Source organism: Podarcis muralis, chromosome 10, assembly GCF_964188315.1.
Source record: "Podarcis muralis chromosome 10, rPodMur119.hap1.1, whole genome shotgun sequence".
Lineage (NCBI taxonomy): Eukaryota > Metazoa > Chordata > Lepidosauria > Squamata > Lacertidae > Podarcis > Podarcis muralis.
This window is the reverse complement of record NC_135664.1, coordinates 33,156,870-33,178,645: the sequence shown is the minus strand read 5'-3', so window position 1 is coordinate 33,178,645 and position 21,776 is coordinate 33,156,870. Positions and strand designations below refer to the sequence as shown.

The following is a 21,776-nucleotide window of genomic DNA, read 5'->3' as shown; positions in this document are numbered from 1 at the left end:
CTAAAACATGCAACAATTAGATCAGTTTAAGATTGGTTGAAGCATTGGAGGTGTACTAAATTAGGTGGGGGAGGGTAGAAAAACATGCCCTATAAAGATGTATCACTCTGATTAAAGGAACCAAAATTTGATCCCCATGATACAAGCACTAAGTATAACTTTTGTAGCCATTTTATATTTCATTATAAATCTTCACAACAGCCAAGCGTGAAAGGTTGGACTGAGGGTTGGTGAGTGGTCCAAGGCAGGATGTGAAGAAAAACAGTGATGAGTTTAAAATGTGAAACTGCACATGCTCAGATTATTTTTTGTAGCCCACAAAACTTGTGCCTTAATACGTAAGATACCCTATTTTGTGGTTCCTTATTTCATGTGTTCCTTTTTGGAAGAAAGGGACGTTGTTTAAGGATTTGCTCCAGGACCCCTGGCCATCCCAATTTGACGTTAATTTTGGAAGTACTGTATATGAAATAAACAGCCGTAGCAAAAACCTGGTGTTCATTCAGAAACAACTCCTACCTTAGTGTGAAAAAAGAAAGTCTTCAAGAGAGTTGAAACCATAAAATGGGAATGAAAATCATGGGGGTTGTATTCTGCAAACACCTCCAAGTTCTCCCCTTGGAATATTGTTACATATAGATGTCTTTCATGTATCCCATTTCTAAAAGACAGAGCTAATAGTAAATATGGCTTCTATGCCAAAAGGAGGGTAAAAGGGAAAATCTTAAAACTGTTACATGTTCTTTTAAGTTTTTATTTTTCAAAACTGGTCTTAACACACTAGCCCTTTAAAGTTCTGCGCTCTGATTTTCCCACCACCACCTTCACCAAGCTCCAATAAGTACATTTACTTTTCAGGCGTTGGACTAGTAAAACTATACGTAGCTGTGATGTATGTTGCTGCTGTAAACCGAAAAAACACACACACAGTTGTTAGAGATAGCTCTGACTGGTGCTTTTTAAAATTGCCTGGTTAATATTTAGCTACAAGATATGCACGGCTTGACTAATTGAACTTCTTTTCTCCTCAGAACTTCCTTTTCTGCCTTCGAAAGTAAGGAAGTGGTCTAGTCGATTACTCAAAGAGCGTGGATCAGAAATAGTTCGACGGGGGGAACTCTTCTAAGAAGTGCTACTTTTATATAATCACCCTTGATCTTGCTGAATTTTTCTTAAAAAATTAAAAATGGCTGGTGTCAGCAGCTGCATGAAGTACTCTATGTTCATCTTCAACTTTTTGTTCTGGGTAAGTCTGAATTGTTCAAAATGATTGTCATGTGAAACAAAGCGAATTCAAGGGATACTGAAACAGCAGTTAAACAATAACGAGGTATTTGTAGAACAGCATTATTGCTGATATTTAACAGGTGCTTGCTATCTGGAAACAGTTGGAGACTCTTTCATTTCAACATGCTTTTCTAGCAAGATGTAAAGGTGTTCATTTTGTATTGTTTTTAAATCTATCCTTTGGCAGTGCTTTAAAAACGATTCTTGTATGTTTCTATTGTATGTTAGTAGATTGCATTGAGACTCGGGTGAAAGGCAATTAATTAATTAGTTTACTGTTGTTGCTGTTGTTTTTAAAAAATTATGTTTGAAAATCACCTTGAGATAAACGTGAGAGGCAATTCATAACTTTTAAAAAACCACAATTGGGTGGGGAGTAGGGTGAAATTCCAAGGGCAAGCTCAGAACCCAGGCCTTTCTAATGTCCCCTAAATTCATGTGACCAAAATGACTTATATTTCAGTAGTTTGGTATAGCTGAAGCACATGGATTGGACAGCACATTAAAAGGGTGTTGGGGAAAGAAAGGCATTATTTTAATGTTGCTAATAATAGACTGAACCACCAGTTGGGTACCTGCATGCAGTCAGCCATCTGCCACCAACCCAAAGGAGTGTGAAACTTCTATCTCTCCTGATATTTCTAGATGATTAGTGCTCAGATTTCTGAAGATCTTGACCAAAATTAGGATTAATTGTAATAGTGGCTTGGGAATGCAAAGGCACAGAGTTGAAACTTCAGTATTTTGTATGTCTATTGCACGGGCATAGCCAGGATTTATATTGGGGGGGGGGCAGGCTTTATGTTAGGGGAGGGCAGAACCTAAGGTGGTTAAGTAGTTTTATTGATTGGGGGGGCAACTGCCCCCTTGGCAACGCCCATGGTCTATTGACTGGTGCCATAGCTGTCAACATTTTCCCCTTTTTAAGGGAAATTCCCTTATTCCGAATAGGATTCCTTGCAAGAAAAGGGAAAGATTGACAGCTATGACTGGTGCATACTGGAAAAACCCATAATGTCTTCCTCAGAATCAATTACTTCCTCATGCTTTTCAAGTTACTTCAGTGAGAGAATGCAAATGCATTTATTCATGATATCCCTGGATGACTTTGTGAACTGAAACCCTTCAGGTCAGAGCTGTTACTTGTATGAACTTTTGGGAGTAAATCCCATTCCCAAATTCTTAGCAAGACATATTGCAATACGTACCCAGTCACAAAAATCATTTAGAGATATTCCTATCATGTAACTTCCTCCTCAGATTGAAACTATAATGTTTTGTTTTGTTTTGACCTAAGCCCTCACTTTCAATGCACATAATCCTTCATCCTTCTACTCCCTCCCTCTCTCTCTCTCTCTCTCTCTCTCTCTCTCTCTCTCTCTCTCTGCCTGCTTATATCTCTGTTTTAGTCATGGCCTACTGGCTTTCCATCTATAACATTTCCAAAATTCAAAATTTAAATCTATGAACTCTACTGAGTCTCAGCGCCGGCCCACCCATGAGGCAGGGTGAACCAGCCACCTCAGGCAACACCCCCACAGGTGCCCCACCGCTTCATATTGCCACCACACAACCTAGGCAAGGGATGTGGTGGCGGTGGCAGGGCAGGGTGAAACAGGATGCATCCCCCCTACTGATTGTCATACAGACCTGCTTTCTAGTATATGCAATGTTTGTTCATCGTCCTTCTTGCCTTTCAGCGGAAACGTCTATCTATTTTCTTCTACCTTTAATATTTTCTTCACAATCATTGTTTCCCCACTTACAGTTATGGAGAAGAACTGTAGCTTTGCATGCAGAAGGTCCCAAGTTCAAGCCCTAGCACCTAGCTTCTATATGAATAGTAAATAAAATAAAAGCTTGACTGGGGAACAAAAGAATGTAGCTTGCATTTTCCCTTCAGCTTTGTCATTTCCGCTTTTTCTAGACACATGCCATTCCATCATCCTGCAGCACTAGCCTCTTGCTTCTGCTGCCCACAAGAACCAGAGGTTTAGGCAAGTTGGGCATTTAGGCCCCTGTCTGTGTGGTGGGCAGGGGCCTACTACAGATCACTTGGCCAGGACCCACTAAACTCTGGAGCCAGCTTTGAATCGGTCAGAGGGACTAATATAGACACACACACACACACACACACACAGAGAGAGAGAGAGACAGCAAGAGGTCCATGCACATCTTGCACTCTGTTATGCTGATGGGCAGGTTAGCAATATTTTAAATAAAGACAGCCACAGCCTTTCCACTATGTGATAAGGCAACAGCCGCTGTGTTCTCAGCTGCAGAGAATTTTAATAGAACCTGATGAAAGGTAACTGTTGATCAGCCATTCAAACAACTGCACAGACTGGGGTTTCTGGTTAGTCTGCACTTAAGCACAGTTAATGATCCGGTCCTGCTTGTGGAAATCTGCCCTTGAGCTGCCTGCATATTGTAAGTTGTCAAAGCATGAGGATAACTCTAGAAGTATAGAATTTATCTACCATATGATCTCTCACTCACTCACTCAAACACACACACACACACACACACACACACACACCCTGCAGTCTTTAAACCATATCTGCACACCCCAAGATTTTGTGCAGCCCCTCTGTAAAAGTGGGTGGAGCAACAGCTATGACTTGTACCTGTGTATTCTAGGCTGCATTCTAGCCACACAAAAGCCAGAGGTTTCCACACATATACACAAACTCTAACCAGACAGGCAAGAGGCATTGGACAGTTCAGAATCATATTCTAGCCAGATGAAAGCACCTGAGGATAACATGGAACAGGACTGGATAGGGCTGTGGCCTCAGGGGGAGTCCTGAGTGCTAAACAGAGATGCCAAGGATCAGTGCTGGAACCCGTGCCACACATAGCTGAGTGTTTTTCTCCACCTGCTGTATGTAAATAAATAGTTATTGGTGGGGAGTGACCCTGAGATGGAAGAGAAGCGGTGTGTTGATGGGCGGCACAGTGGAGTAGCCATGCAGTCGGATGGCAGTGGTCTCCCAACAGCAGTGTTGCTGCCACTTACTGGGATAGTGCAAATTTGGGACTGTGGGCAAACTGTTGGGAGCACTAGTTTTGCACCTCTCTGCTGTCCTGCCCCATACCAGACCATCACGGTAAGCGACAGTAACACTGCTGTTGGGAGAGGGGCCATTAGGTCCTACGCCATCACCCTGGTTGCATCTATGCATGTGCTCTAAGCCCAGAGGAAGATGTTAACTGGACACCTGGGAGAGGGCTGAAACCTGGGAAACTTGACTCTCTGTGTGTTCATGGTCCATGTGGTCAGATTTTTGACCAAATCATCCTCTAAGGAGCCAGTGTGGTGTAGTGGTTAAGAGCAGTAGGCTTGTAATCTGGTGAACCAGGTTTGCGTCTCTGCTCCTCCACATGCAGCTGCTGGGTGACCTTGGGCTTGTCACACTTCTTTGAAGTCTCTCAGCCCCACTCACCACACAGAGTGTATGTTGTGGGGGAGGAAGGGAAAGGAGATTGTTAGCCACTTTGAGACTCCTTCGGGTAGTGATAAAGCGGGATATCAAATCCAAACTCCTCCTCCTCCTCCTCCTCCTCCTCCTCCTCCTCTTCTTCTTCTTCTTCTTCTTCTTCTTCTTCTTCTTCTTCTTCTCTAAAGGAAAATTAGGAGCAAAACACCAGCCAGGGACAGTTCCTGGCAAACAGAGACTGGAGAGCTGGAACACATGATATTATTATATCTACTCCATGTGATTGTATGTACTGAACTTGCAAGCAGGCATCTGTTGAAAAGTGATTGTTTTACATTCTGTTTACACTGCTGATCAATGTCTTTCCATAAACAGATGTGTGGATCTGCTATTCTGGCAGCCTCTATTTACATGCGTGTGAACAAAGATGCTCAAGAAGTAAGTTTGTTTTTCACTATATTATTTATCCTTATTTTTCTATATTATTTCTCCATGATTTGTTGATCCCAAAATGGTCTGGGCATCCAGTCTTGTGCTTTCCAAGAAATAATAGGTGTTTTAAAAAATATATATCATTTTTTAAATTTTAGAAATATAATTTTAGAAATCCATAATTTGCCTTGACCTTCTTTTGATTCAAGACACATTTGAGAAAAAGGAGAGCTTGGTTCCATGTGATGGGCTCCTAGGAAGAGAAACGTCCTTCATTTAAAGTGTGGCCCTTATCTCAACTACCCACTGCTTCAAAAATATATTTCATTCTTAGAAACATAATGAAAAACATCATTCAATTGATTTTTTGGGTGTGGGAGGTGGGGATGTAAGTAGTACCACTATGTTCATTGGGATTTACTCTCAAACAACTGTGCATAGGATTGCAGGTTTAAACTCTTGAATAATCCAGAGATGCACTCGAGTTGTATTAATTTGAATGCTCTTTTGAAGAGAGAGAGAAAAAGAGGTGTGCTGAAGACATTTTATTTATGTGATCAGGGACAAGATACCTGATTTCCACTTTAAACATAATATAAGGAATGTAGATGAGTATATGAATACATGCTACATTTTAAGTAATATACATATACATTTTAAGCCAATTCCTATTATTATTATTATTATTATTATTATTATTATTATTATTATTATTAATACCCCACTTATTTGGCTGTGTTTCCCCAGCCACTCGGGGCAGCTCCCAACAGAATATTGAAAACATGATAAAACATCAAACATTCAAAACTTCCCTAAACAGGACTATGACTGGCCTGCTGCTGGAGTCCCATTAGCAGGGATAATGCAATCATCTTCTCCTCTGAAAACCTGCCCATCCTCCAACACCATCATCTGAAACCTTTCTTTGGGTGCCTCCACTAACTGAAGTGACTGGAGAGACAATCTTGGAAGTAGAGTTGCAACTACAGTGACACTATCATGAGCACCAATCACCTTGCACAATAAAAAAAGGATATTTGGAGGTGCCCAAATTCTGCACAGTTGTCCCTATATTTATTTACATCAGAACATTTCTACGCTGCTTGATTGTAATAATAATAATAATAATCTCAAAGCTGTTTCCAAAAAGAATAATAAAACAATAATATTGTCACTGAAAGCGGCTTTTTCTAAGGCATTCCCAAATAATTAAAATCAATGATGAGCTAAAAATAGATTAAAACACGCATCGAAATATCTGGGTAGGCATATGTTGTCTAAACAAAAAATGCTTTTAGCAGCTGCCAGAAAGAATACAGTGATATCAATGGGCAGGGAGTTCCAATGTGTGGGCTCTGCTAAAAAATTAATTTCTTACAAAGGCAGAATGAGTATTATGTGGTCTCTGTAACAGTGCCCATTCCATGAATTGAAGCGGTCAAGTGGGCATATATGGAGCAAGGTGACCTTGCAGGTAAACTGGTCCCAAGTTGTTAAGGATTTTATAAATGGATAGTAATAATTTGAATGTGACCTGGTAGCAAATGGACAACCAGTGCAGGCTTCTGACCAGCAGTGTCGTATGCTGACAGGGTCTCACTCCTGTCAGCAATCGGGCTGCAGAAATCTTCACTAACTGCAGCTTCCAGATCAAGAAAGATCACATTTGCATTCAGGCACATTTCTTGCAGTGGGAGACCCAGCAAAAGGCAGAGTCTACAATCCCCCCCCCCCCATGTACAGTGGTACCTTGGGTTACATACGCTTCAGGTTACATACGCTTCAGGTTACAGACTCCGCTAACCCAGAAATAGTACCTCAGGTTAAGAACTTTGCTTCAGGATGAGAACAGAAATCGTGCTCTGGTGGCGCGGCGGCAGCAGGAGGCCCCATTAGCTAAAGTGGTGCTTCAGGTTAAGAACAGTTTCAGGTTAAGAACGGACCTCCGGAACAAATTAAGTACTTAACCCGAGGTACTACTGTACATTCATAGGTTCTGTTCAACCTTCCACAGAATGTATGGAAGTCAGGCATGCAATGAGCAAGCACCTTCCTATTCCCCATTAGCCATGTGTACATATCGAGGGATATGCCATGTGAACAGGCCTTTGAAGCCGATAGGGCCATGCAAAATGTTTCCACACCCTCTGTGCTGCTTTGTGCCCCTTCTCCACTCATACCTGAGCAACGCAAAACAGTGCATTGTAGCAGTTGCTCTGCCCTAAATTACAGCAATCCTGCAGTGCCCTTTGGGTATTTGGGTGTAAGAGATAGGCTGTGGCTCAACTCATGAAATTGCACTGGTGCAAAGGCCTTTTCCCACTGATTCCATCCACAGTAGACTAGAGGAAAGAGTTGTTGATTACCTTTCACATTGCTTTTGAAGAAGAATGTCCTTTCTCTGTTTACCATATTTGCTTCTGTCTCCACAGTCATTCAACAAAGGCAGTGGCATGTTTGCCGGGATTGACCTCCTCATTGCCGTGGGCGCTATCATCATGGTGATGGGTTTCCTCGGCTGCTGTGGTGCCATGAAGGAAAGCCAATGCATGCTCCTCCTGGTAAGAGATTCAATAACGGAACTTCAACACTTGCCTCTCCACACCAATGTTTACATTGATGTGCTCACTTCTTGTCTCCTTTCTTTGTCTGTGATTTGGAGCATTCTACAGTGAAACCTCGGTTTTCGAACATAATCTGTTCTAGACTTCCAAAATGTTCGAAAACTGAGGTGCAAAGGGTGGCCTGCAAGTTTACAGAGAAATTTGAGAAAAAACATAGTGGTACCTCAGCGGAAGCCGTTCGACTGCTGAGGCATGTTCGAAAACGGAAGCATTTCCTTCCTGGTTTTTGGCGTTTGAGTTCCGAAACGTTCGTCAATGGAGATGTTTGAAAACTGAGGTACCACTGTATATTCAATGAAATGATTTAGTGTTTCTAAAAAGTTCTTTGCAGCTGTGGACTATGAAGGAAACATGAGACAGAAGAATACAGTAAGGGAATTTGACTCGGATTATTATTGTTATTAATTTAATTATCATCATTTATTTATATAGCACCATCAGCACACATGACTCTATACAATTAAAACACAAAATTATACCCCAAGAGACGTACAATCTAAAACAACAAATATACACAATACAATAAAAATATATAGTTTAGCATGCATAATTCACAAGCCATTACATCAGGGATAATGTATAAAGAGTACCTCTTGCATCAATAAAAGGCTGGGAAGTTTTTACATTTCTGAAGCCCTATTTAGAAGTGTTTACATAGAGGTGATGAATCTGGGTCACACCCAATGACTCCACCACTCCTGATTATCACACTTTCAAGGGCCCAGTTTGGACACAGCCAGAGCATACAGTACGCAACTTGAAAGCACACACAGCCTGTTGTCAGCCTCCTCTGGAGTAAAACTATGGGAGCCAGTTGCATGTCATCTACTCCTCCCTTCTGAACTGAATTCTTGTCAGAATCCTTGGAGTGCAGCAAGACCAGTACCAGAAACTTGGTTGGTTAATTTTTGTTTTGCTTCAGTATTTATGTACTTAAGCCTAGGTGGGTTGTTGTTGTTGTTGTTTTGTAATACTGAATTTATTCTGTTTGACTTTTTTTGCTTTTTGACACTTCTGAATTTACTGACATGTTCTGTGTTCCATTCATGTGTCTTTCCATTGTTCTGTATTTGGATGTTTTTGAATGTTTCCTGTAAGCTGCTTTGGGCACAGCTCATTATGGGGGAAAGCAACATATAAGTTAACTCAACCCATCAATCAATCAATCAATCAATCAATCAATCAGTGTCAGGCCATACCTTCCATTTTTCTAGAGTATGGATTCCACATATGGGAGCCTATGCATGTAGGTGCTGTGTAAATGAATGATGACTGGAGTCAACATGAAGTAACACCAGTCTTCTCTTAATGCTTTCATTTCTACACATTTGAATACATGAACAAGTCTGGTGACAAGTACGGAATCAGCAGTGGTGTTTATTCTGGAGGGTGCATCATGATAACACTCAAAATGGTAGACCAAGATCTATGTGCCATTTTATTTACGTTAAAGGCTTGTATCTCACTTGCTCAACCCCCCCCCCACAAATGACTGACAACAGTAAACTATACATATGCTTGAACCAAATCAATAAATGCATTGATCAAATATACCAACATCATAAAAACACTCTCTCTCTCTCTCTATATATATATATGTATTTGCTTTCGTAGATTTTCACGGGTACAGGAATGCAGGTTTTGGTGTCCTCGGGTATCTTCCCGTGTAAAAGTTGGGGTGTCTAGGCGACGTTTCGACGAGGTCTCACTCGTCATCTTCAGGCTGGTGCTTTCGGCTTCTTGTTACTGGAACAGAGCAGGATCTCAGTGTTTGAGTTCCTATAAATACTGTTGAGGAGGTGTGGCCTCCAATGTTCTGGGCAGAGAGGAAGTTCCCAGGCTAGTGTGCCTTTTCTTCTTTTGTTCCTTAATTGCTTGAGGGATATCTTGAGTGATTTCTTGAGTGATATCCTGAGTACCACTTAGGTGGGTCATTAGGTGTGGATTAGTTGCTAAAGCCTTTGTGTCTTGACCTCTTGAACTTTGTGAAGAGTTTTTCTGAGAAGATGGGTGTACTACATTTAGTTGTGCTCTGGCTTGGCTTCGTGTATAGGGGCGAGCTGTGGTTTTGTGGCCTGTGCCAGCCAGATCTGTGTAGGGATTGCAGGGGGGTGCAGCATCCGGAGGTGCCACCATGGTTTGGCTACTGGATGGTGTCTGTAATTTATCTGTGGAGAGGGTCTGGGTTTGGGTCTGGTGTGGTTGATTGGTGATGGCGTTCTGTGTGCCTCTGGATCTGGTGTCAGTTTTTGTGGGGAGGGCTAATTTCCAGATGTCTGGCAAGCGGGATGTGTCGTCACGCTTGTTCATGTTGTGAGGGTGTTTCTCTATCTCGATGGCTTCCATGATTATTCTCTTGTGGTGATGTTCCATGTTAGAGAGCAATTTGGAATCTGCAAAATTAATTTCGTGTCCTGTTTCTTTCATGTGTTGGAAGAGAGAGGAAGTTTTTTCTTCTTTTTTGACGGCATTCTTGTGTTCTGCGATACGTGCATTTATTCGTCTGTTTGTTTGTCCAATGTACGTGGCTGGGCAGACTTTGCAGGGTATTTCATAGACCCCTTGGTTTTCCAACTGGATTTTATCCTTGGGGTTTCTGAGGATATTGGCTATTTTTTGGTTGGCGCAAAAGGCTGTTTTGATATTGTGTTTATGGAGGATTTTGCTAATTTTATCTGTAGTGCCCTTGATATAAGGAAGGAGGGCCATGCCATTGTTTTCTTCTGTGTCTTGGTTTTTGGGGGGTGTTTCTTTTTGGATTAGCTTCGTAACCCTGTTTTGCTGGTATCCATTGGCAATTAACACATTTGAGAGATTCTGTAACTCAGTTGTCAAGTGGTCTTTGTCAGCCAGGCGTTTGGTTCTGGAGATGAGAGTCTCGGCTACGGAGTTTATTTGTGCAGGGTGGTGGTGTGATTGTGCATGTAAGTAGCGGTTGGTGTGTGTTTTTTTCCGGTAGATAGTGTGTCCTAGGGAGCCATCAGGTTTTTTGTAGATTAGGACGTCAAGAAAGGGAAGTTGGTTGTTGGCTTCTATTTCCATAGTGAATTGTATTTTGGGGTGTAGGCTGTTGAGATGTGTGAGGAAGCTGTCCAGTTTTTCCTTCCCGTGTGGCCAAATTACAAAGGTGAACCTACGAGAAACTAGAAATCCGAAGAGCCACCATCTTATGTGATCTCTTGTTCCTACGCAACTGCCGAGACAACAACTTAATTCCCACAAGCTTCCAACTTAAATTCCACTCTAAAACCCCAGCTACCGAAAGGATCCTGAAACGAACTGAACTATCCCTAATCAGAAACGAACTACACAAGAAAAGATACCTACTAAACCAAACCAACAAAGATCTGCTCACTCTTCACCTCAAACTCTGTAACAAAATCCACCCTGCACTCTGGGACAAATGCAAAAAACTAGCCGTCTGGAGAGCTGAAACGGAGACCTCACATAAGACAGACACACATACCAACAAACTCCACAAACTAGAGAAACGCCAGAAGCCCAGCCACCCTCCACAACAACCCATGAAACAAACAGTACATAACATATCAGACAGGATCCTCACCTCAACTGAAACCAAAGTACTCTCCAAAGGTTTCAACTTTGCAGTCGCCCCGAGACGCATCCCCACGGAAAACATCATATGCGGAGTCGAAGCTAGCCTAACCAAAATCAACCCAGATGAAGCCAATAAAATCAGACTTGAAGTCACCAACATCCTCTGCTCCAGCAAACCACCCAGAAGCAATTTACACAAAGAAGAACAGAAAGCACTCACCAACCTGAGGAAAGACAACAACATAATCATTCTCCCAGCAGACAAAGGTAATGCCACTGTTGTGATGAACACATCGGACTACCAAGCAAAACTATCAAATCTACTCCAAGACCCTACCTACCAACCTATAAAAACAGATCCCACCACCTACCTGGAAAAAACCACCAAATCCAAAATAAAAGCCTCTCCTATCAGTGAAGAAATCCAGCTAAGAATCATCCCCAGAGAAAAATCATCCAGATGCCCCAAACTCTATGGCCTCCCCAAGATACACAAAGAAGGAACACCACTCAGACCAATAGTCAGCTCCATAGGCTCACCTCTACAAAATCTCGCTAAATTTCTCGCCAAGCAACTCCAGCCCTATGCAGAATCCATCTCTTCACACGTTCCAAACTCCTTCCAGTTCATAGAAACAATAAAGAAGCAAAACCTACATCCCAATGACCTACTTGTGAGCTTCGATGTTGTATCTCTCTTCACACAAGTGCCCATTAATGAAGCCTTGACAGCCATTCAAAACAAATACAATCCCCCCGAATACATCTTGGACCTGACCAACCACTGCCTAACCAACACGTACTTCATCCACAATGGACAAAGATACAAACAGATAGAAGGAGCACCTATGGGATCACCCCTCTCACCGGTCATCGCAAACCTGTACATGGAACACTTTGAAACCAATGCTTTAGACAAGTCAGAACACAAACCCAAACTTTGGCTCAGATATGTTGACGACACCTTTGTAATTTGGCCACACGGGAAGGAAAAACTGGACAGCTTCCTCACACATCTCAACAGCCTACACCCCAAAATACAATTCACTATGGAAATAGAAGCCAACAACCAACTTCCCTTTCTTGACGTCCTAATCTACAAAAAACCTGATGGCTCCCTAGGACACACTATCTACCGGAAAAAAACACACACCAACCGCTACTTACATGCACAATCACACCACCACCCTGCACAAATAAACTCCGTAGCCGAGACTCTCATCTCCAGAACCAAACGCCTGGCTGACAAAGACCACTTGACAACTGAGTTACAGAATCTCTCAAATGTGTTAATTGCCAATGGATACCAGCAAAACAGGGTTACGAAGCTAATCCAAAAAGAAACACCCCCCAAAAACCAAGACACAGAAGAAAACAATGGCATGGCCCTCCTTCCTTATATCAAGGGCACTACAGATAAAATTAGCAAAATCCTCCATAAACACAATATCAAAACAGCCTTTTGCGCCAACCAAAAAATAGCCAATATCCTCAGAAACCCCAAGGATAAAATCCAGTTGGAAAACCAAGGGGTCTATGAAATACCCTGCAAAGTCTGCCCAGCCACGTACATTGGACAAACAAACAGACGAATAAATGCACGTATCGCAGAACACAAGAATGCCGTCAAAAAAGAAGAAAAAACTTCCTCTCTCTTCCAACACATGAAAGAAACAGGACACGAAATTAATTTTGCAGATTCCAAATTGCTCTCTAACATGGAACATCACCACAAGAGAATAATCATGGAAGCCATCGAGATAGAGAAACACCCTCACAACATGAACAAGCGTGACGACACATCCCGCTTGCCAGACATCTGGAAATTAGCCCTCCCCACAAAAACTGACACCAGATCCAGAGGCACACAGAACGCCATCACCAATCAACCACACCAGACCCAAACCCAGACCCTCTCCACAGATAAATTACAGACACCATCCAGTAGCCAAACCATGGTGGCACCTCCGGATGCTGCACCCCCCTGCAATCCCTACACAGATCTGGCTGGCACAGGCCACAAAACCACAGCTCGCCCCTATACACGAAGCCAAGCCAGAGCACAACTAAATGTAGTACACCCATCTTCTCAGAAAAACTCTTCACAAAGTTCAAGAGGTCAAGACACAAAGGCTTTAGCAACTAATCCACACCTAATGACCCACCTAAGTGGTACTCAGGATATCACTCAAGAAATCACTCAAGATATCCCTCAAGCAATTAAGGAACAAAAGAAGAAAAGGCACACTAGCCTGGGAACTTCCTCTCTGCCCAGAACATTGGAGGCCACACCTCCTCAACAGTATTTATAGGAACTCAAACACTGAGATCCTGCTCTGTTCCAGTAACAAGAAGCCGAAAGCACCAGCCTGAAGATGACGAGTGAGACCTCGTCGAAACATCGCCTAGACACCCCAACTTTTACACGGGAAGATACCCGAGGACACCAAAACCTGCATATATATGTATATATATATGTTTGTGTGTGTGTGTGTATGTGTGTGTGTGTGTGTGTGTGTGTGTGTGTGTGTGTGTATTCTAGGAAAAGGAGAACTGCAAAAGGAACAATGACAAAATTTGGAATAGCTTAGCCAATTGTAAAATGGAGCCTACAAGCAACTAACAAATAATATTTTTTTTAAAAAAATTACATTTGCATCTCACTTTAAAATATGTCATCAATGGCCAGATTAACAGAAACCTACTTTACCCTGACATGACCCAGAAAAACTGTCTGCGGACAAACGTTGGCTCCCTTGATCAGTAAAGCGAGATGAGTGCCACAATCCCAGAGTCGTTCGCGACTTGACTTAACTGTCAGGGGTCCTTGACCTTGACCTTTACCCTGCTTTTAGATAATTAATTGTGTTCTTTTTTGTTTCTCCCCTCAACAGTTTTTCATTGGACTACTAATAATCCTGCTTCTTCAAATCGTAGCTGGTATTTTGGGAGGAGTGTATAAATCTAAGGTACCACATTTTTTTAGTCATGCTTAATTGTTTCTAAGAAAATATATCAAATATGCTGATTGATATTGCATTCCTTTTTGTAGGTGGAAGAAGTTGTTAACAAGACCTTAACTGAGGAGGTTCAAATGTTGCAGGATACTACAGGCAAGAATCAAGACTTCCAGGCTGGTTTTCACAAATTTGAGCAAGCGGTAAATGATATTACTGATTTATTTGAGATAAAGGCAAATGAGGAGTTGTTTTTTGTTTAACTGTTACAAGAATAGTGATAGCAAGAAATTGGAAAAAGAACACAACCCCTACTCTTTGTGAATAGATTGAAAAAGGTTGGTCTGTTGTGGCAATAGTCATATTAACTTATTTCGGAATACAAGTAAACCAACCCGATAAATCTAACCCAATAAGTGTAAATGCAGCCATATGCTATTTTTAATTAATTGTGATGTTATATATTTAAACTTTAAAGATAAAATAAAAACAAACATGATATTAACATTTTTTTAAAAAAATGCTAAAAGCTGAAATTCTTACTCATTGGTGCTTGGACTCAAGATATGTCTAGACCCTTAATTCTTGGGGAACCAAGCTATTTAATGGTTAAATCTATGTTAGTTACAAGCCTTGGATCTGAAACCTGGACCAGTTTCATGCATTAAGTCAGACCACTTCTACACTGTGGCTATTTTGTAGGTGGGAATCAGTCATGTGTCAGCACATTCAGATTGTAAAATTAAAGTGGATTTGGTGCACAAGAAGCCTGCTTCCTAAATAAGTAAATTAATCAAACTTTTTGTGATAATCAAAGTGATGGGGGAAAGGCAATGGATAGAGTAGAGTAATACTCACTTGTTGTGCATATAACCTCCCCGCAAACAAATCAGAAGGAATGCTTGATAAACAGCCAACCTTGTATCTCCTGTTCACAAACCTTGTGCAAACGAATTAGGATAAATGTTCAGTAAACCTAAGTGCCTTTAGAAATCTCACTCATTCTTACTCTCACCCAAGGCCAGTTCAAAGCTGGAAGGTGGGTAAGAGAGGGGCGTCTACTGAGTGACTGGCTCAAGAGGCAAGTGGCCAGGAGACACCCATTGCTCCTTGTGGCCAAAGTGCTTCAAGGTGCCTATCATAAGAGAGACCTGGGTTTCTCACATTAGAGAACTGAATGCAGCAAATGCATAGGCTTTGAAACTATCACAGTGTCTTTGTAAGAACTTATGGCAAGCATCTGTTTCAGCTTATGCCGGGATGACTGTTCCTCTTCTTGTTTATGTGGTGCCTGAGACATCTCAGTTTTGCTTTCTGCTGAAGGAACCAACTTTCTACTGAACAAAACTATGAAAGAAGGGGGACTAGAGTGGAAGAATGTAGAGTTACAGAATGCAGACTCTTAACCTCATTTAGTTAAACTGTTTCCTCCACTGCTGGATGGTATCCCTTCTACTTCAAAGAAAATGGCAATGGTATTATTTCATAATGGTATTTCCTAATGGCCACGTTTGGATGATAATAAGCCAAGATATCAGCGAGACTTCAGGGTGCGCACACAGCCCCTTCTCTCTTCTCTTTGCACAAACAAGTAAATCAATCGGAAGCCTTCCGTTAATTAGTTTCCCTTTTCATCTGAACCAGGAAACTATGGTCAATGGCTTCAAAACAAGGAAGGATAGTAAGCCAATGTCAAACCAATATGGAAATGTTGGGAATAAGCCATCCTAATCTAGTAAGAAGGGTTTTGTTCCTAAAGCAGTAGCTACGCTGGAGTTGAAAAGAAATGATTACCTCTTAGTTGCCCTCTACTTCTTAATCTGTCGCCAGTGTATGAAATTATAAGGAGCTGCCTTCAGACATTCCCTAGAAATAGGGCTACATCTAGGAAAGTCATCTCCTTAGTACAAGGACTTCTGCTTGAACAATGATATTTCCTTTTCCACTTCTCTCCCTATGTGCCCTCCCAAATACTCCAGGAGTTTCCCTAATCCTCCAGATTTTAAAGCAAAGGATGGATGGCAACCTGTCATGTATAATCTAGTTGAGATTCCTGCATTACAGGGAGTTGGACTAGATTACCCTCAGGGTCACTTTCAACTCTATAATTATATGATTCTATGGTTCAGTTTTTGGAGAGGTGCATGCGGAGAAAAGAGTGGGAGGAAGTTCTGTTGCACAGGTGGAGGGCTCTGCTAGATATGACCCATAGTTTATAAAAAATATAGTTGGGGAGAGAAATTTGCTTCAGCCTAATTTGCACTTCCCCAAACAATACCCAAACCTTTCCTGCAAAATTCACGGTTCTCCAAATTTTGTCATACAGTTGTCCAGCCGAAAATTGTATACAAGCTACATGTACTGTGGGAAGGTGTGCATGAAAATTCATATATAAGTAGAAGAAAATAAACAAAAACACATAATGTTAGGAAAAAAATGTTTTGCAAATGTGTATAGTTGCATGCATTGGATTTTATTGACCAACTAAATACAGGTTATAGCCAAAAACAAACAAACAACAAACAAACACAAAAAGCAGACAGGTCTCAGAAACATATTAAAACAAACACGATTAAAGCATTATTACACACATCACAGATATACACAAATGTTTGGAAATGGTGGAAAACTCAGGGAGCAAGGCAGGACTCTTGGGTTTTCCTAAGTTGAGAACTTTTATCGTAAACTTCGCTGGGTTGCACTAAGGCTGGTGAATTTTCATGAAGAAAAGTTTGTTTGAACATGTCATGAACTGAGCTAAAGACTGGAAAAATTAGAAAACGACAGAAGATTAAATTGGCAGATTCACCCATCCCTACATAAACACCCCATTAAATTGACTACAACAGCTGTGAGCCTTGATTCTTGTAAAGAGTGGCACCAGCTGATTTTTTAAAATAAAGTTCAAAGTCAAAACCTTTCTCTCCTCGTGAAAAGTGGACATTTGGATAAAATGGGACCAAAATCCTAAAAGAAATCTGCTTTAGTTTTGATAACTGAAAGAAAAATGTGATTTCTCTGGATCACACATATCTTATAAAAGGATAGTTAGTATTCTGAGAAAGTTGCTTTTCTTGAGAATGTCTGTTTATTTGTTGCACTTAGTCCTGCCTGCTTCCCATTGATTTTTGGTGAGTATCATTTAACTGCAACAGCAAGAAGAAGAGCCATTCAACGTGGTACCATTATTACTGTTTCTCCTTTCCCCCCTATATGCAAGTTTAGTCACATGGTTTGCTTTTTAAAAAAGTTCTCTGAGATCTCGACACATGCCATTTATCGGTAGTGGCACCCGCCCTGTGGAACGCCCTCCCACAAGATGTCAAAGAGAAAAACAACTACCAGACTTTTAGAAGACACCTGAAGGCATCCCTGTTTAGGGAAGCTTTTAATGTTTAATAGACTATTGTATTTTAATACTCTGTTGGAAGCTGCCCAGAGTGGCTGGGGAAACCCAGCCAGATGGGAGGGGTATTAATAATAATAATAATTTATTTATTTATCCTAGTTAGGAACTCTCATTGTCTCTTTATTTTCTCCTCTCCTATAGAACAAATGCTGTGGTTTGCTTAAGGGAGAGAGTGATTGGGGAAAGGCACAGTCCGTATATAGTGGCTGTCAATGTGACACTAAAGACGTAGGGACATCAGTTTGCAAAGGAGATAAGTATACAACGGTAAGAAGAATGAAAACGTGTTTCATAATTTTCCTTTGAGGGTTATTGTTGTTTGGATGGCTTGAATATTCATGGCGACATGGCAAATTACATATTGGTAACGGGTTGCTCTATTACTTGCCTCAAACACTTGTCACCTCTTACCTCGAAATGTGAAAACTCATGTTTCTGTTGCCTTTCTTGCAGTCCTATTTATTGAACTAGTTAGAGGCCATGTGACATATCTGAAGAAGAGTAATGGCCCCACCACAAAATGTATGTGCATTGCACATTGTGTTCTGTCTACCTTGGAATGGGTTGCTTCTGGCGTGCGCATTTGGAATTCTCCTCCTAATCATTGCTGCTGTATTATGCATTACAACAAGTCATGTATTGCATTCCAGAATTAAATATAAACATACAGTACTGTAGCATCTCCCCTGTACTATAGCACACAGCGTGCTATCCAGAACCTGATGCGTTAATGGAGGGCTGAGAAGATGAACAAAGTTTGCAAAAAAAAATGAGAATGAAAATGCCACAAGCTATTTAAAGTTCTAAGTTGTACATGCCTTCACATTCATTGTCACTATTGACAGTTTTCAACAAATGTGATGTGTTTGTTGCATTTTGCTTGTATCCTGCATTTCTTCATTGATGGGATTCCCAATACCTCCTTTTCTGAATGTTGAGAACTGCAATATCACAGTTATAAACTCAGGTACTTTCCCTGGAATGAAGGTCACCGAAGACTTTTGGCATTTCTGTGATGTATGGTCTATTTACACACATGAATGTATATGTGTGTCCGTATGGGCTCAGTATGAAGTTTCACTGCATTAACTTGAACAGATATTGGTTCCATACTCCTCAATCATCCTGATTTGAGTGGGACATCACAGAGTTACAGAAGCCATCCTGGCTTCTGATTGGATCCTGGAATGTCCCATTTTTTGGTCCGGTGCTCTGACATGAGTCAGCTGGGTCATGCCAGAACGCTGGACCAAAAGATGCTTTTTTGTGGTCTCAAACTCTTCTGCACATCAGCTGGCTCCCATGAGAGTTTGGGACCAAAAAACAAGTGTTCTGATTTTGATCAGTGGGATATTGGAGGGTATGACAGCATGAGTTTCACAGAGAAGAGCATCAGACCTCTCTGGGTCCCGTCTCCCCCGGCCCTGCCAGCTTCCTAGAGGAGGAAAGCAGAACCTAGCTGAGTCACCTCCATCAACACATATGCATTCCCAACACCTGTTTGGAGATTATATGCATATAATAGCCAGAGAATGCAGAAAATTCACATGAGATATGCATATTCCTCAAGGCCTGTTGGAAATTGTGTATATATAGTTCCCTCTTCCTGGAAGGATTATGTTCACTTTCTCCATAAGGCCTGATGAATGTGCACAGGGGTAGCTTGTTTTGCATATTAACCATTCAATTAAGATTAAACTGGCATATATGTTTTAAGACAATAGATATTTGTTGTGCACTGTTTTGCCTTTCTGGTGCCAAGCCGAAAATGACTTATATTTGGCACAAGATGGGAGATTCCACTAGTTCGGTTCATTCCCATTAAGTGTTCATGTTAGAAGCCTATGAATTACTAGTGAACATTTCACTTGCATTAATTTTTCTCTCTTTTATCTTTCAGCCTTGCAGAGAAGTAATAATGGAGTTCTTCAAGAATAACATGGTCATCGTTATGGGGATAGCATTTGGGCTGGCATTCATTGAGGTAGATCTACAGCTATTCTTGCTCTTTCTGTCTCACTCCTTCTCCAAGGAGCTCTGGGGAAATGTCCCACTTTTGTGCAGCACCTTAGGCTGACTAAAAAGCCCTAGAATGGCATTTATGTAAATGTGTGTGGGTTTAAAATGAGGCGAGGCATCCTGGTACATGCTGCCTCCACTTCCAACCTTTGACCTGAAGAAGACTCCTCTGGGAGAGAAGGAGCCAAAAAACAGTTTGTCTCAGCAAGAGAGATGAACCAATCTGCTGATTTCAGTTTCTCCCACTTAGTATTTCCTGCCCACCTTAAACACAGTTTACCACATTTCTGCATCAGTTTGTATTTTTGCCATTCCTGGCTGGCACAAATTGGTGGCCCTTGATCTGCGAATTCCACCAGCATCAGCAGCCACAACAGATTGTCTTCTTTTGGAAAAGTGACCTTGCTGTCTCATGGAGCCACACAGAGCGGTTTAATCTGGTCACTATTCAATGCATGGTGGCCAGCAGTATCCACCCTTAGCCCAGATGTGGTCCTGTGTATGTCGTGAGCCCATGGCCATCTCCCCCTTTGTCAGTATCCAAACACTGCTGCAAATCGGCTGTATTGTCACTTAAACCACTGCTACTAAATTTCATCTGAAGCTGGAAGGAGCCGTGAAATGTAATAAAATAAACGGCTGTTAATAAAAAGGAATAACAAATGTTTAACAAAATGAGCTGATGACAAATCATGTGATAATTGTGTGGTAATTAATGATGTGGGAAATATGTGGGCTGGGAGGTGAGGAATTACATGGCTGCCCATTTGCTTTGCTACTAGAGGAGTCAGACACGCAGCCTTTTTCTTACTAGCTAGGTTTGAAAAAGAATTACAGGTTTCTAATTAAAACTGATCCTGAGATGACCCTTTATCCATATCCATGCTGAACCTGAAAGTGTGTTTCTTAAAGGGAAATAGTATGTTCCATTTTTTAAAAAGTCTGTTTTGTACATTTGTATTTGCTGAATGGCTTTCATACGAAGTAAGGGGACCCCCTGGAATGGTACAGAGAATGGTGAAGAGGGATGCATTAGGTAAGGGGGTGATCTGCTAAAATTGAGTGCCCCCATCCTGCCTCAGTGTGAGAGCTTTCCTCTACGGCAAAGTCACTATTAAGCAAGTCATTAGAATAACATCGTGATTCATTTCTGATGAACTGAAGGGCTTCATTCTGGGGCGGTTTTCTCTGAGAGAGAAGTAGTATGAAAAACCTTTATTAGCTACTATGAGATTTGATTCCCTCCCCACGTTACAGCAGAAAACAGCAGTACAAATTCCATAGAAGGCAATGTCTTCACCCATTAAAGCAATCCATCTTTCAGAATAAATTTAAGTTTCCCATAGTGTGGTATATATGGGTTTAATTAAAATCCCACTATTCTCGAGTCAGACTTCTAAAAATTACTTTGGAAATGGTCTTCAGCATAGCACATTTCATCTGTATGTAAATCCAAGAAATTTGCAAACAAAATGTTCTTGCTGCTCATTTGCCTGTATGTGGGGGATATTCTGAAGCTGCCAAATCATACCATAAACATCTTTCTTTTCCAGGTTCTTGGTCTGGTGTTTTCAATGAGCCTTTACTGCCAAATCCAGAGAAAATGAAACCATGGAAGTGTCAGAAATATGCCACCAGCCAAATGAGAAACCTTTGTAGATTGAGAGATGGATGTTTGGTTTGGCACCCGCAAATAAATGCCAGAAGCAGCTGTGATGATAACAGCCGAAGCACCAATGGATAAATACTCTTCATGACTTATGAAATAAAATCTGTTTAAAATTAGAGAAACTAATGATCTGTCACTGGTTTCTTTGTAATGCAATACATACCTATGTGTACACTTCTGCCACCTTTTTTTAATTTGAAGATGACTTGTCAACAAAATGAAGCACATTGACTTGACACATATTGTGTTGTCACAGCGCACTGTTTTCCAGACTTCTGATAAGCAAGGAATACTTTTTTGTTCGGAATTAAAACTGGACACACACACTTCAGCTTCACCACTGGAAATGCTTTACTTATAACAGGGACGGGGGGCGGGCTG

The 21,776-nt window shown here is 41.3% G+C and overlaps 1 protein-coding gene across 1 annotated transcript; it reads left to right on the top strand.

Annotated features, from left to right (window-relative positions):
• The first annotated feature begins 1,039 nt into the window (after positions 1–1,039).
• On the top strand, positions 1,040–21,521 carry TSPAN8 (tetraspanin 8). Its single transcript, XM_028747342.2, has 8 exons — positions 1,040–1,246; positions 5,103–5,165; positions 7,592–7,720; positions 14,236–14,310; positions 14,394–14,501; positions 17,849–17,974; positions 19,608–19,691; positions 21,280–21,521. The coding sequence occupies exons 1-8, from the start codon at positions 1,187–1,189 to the stop codon at positions 21,331–21,333; spliced, it is 699 nt and encodes a 232-aa protein (XP_028603175.2). The 5' UTR covers positions 1,040–1,186; the 3' UTR covers positions 21,334–21,521.
• The last annotated feature ends 255 nt before the right edge of the window (positions 21,522–21,776 follow it).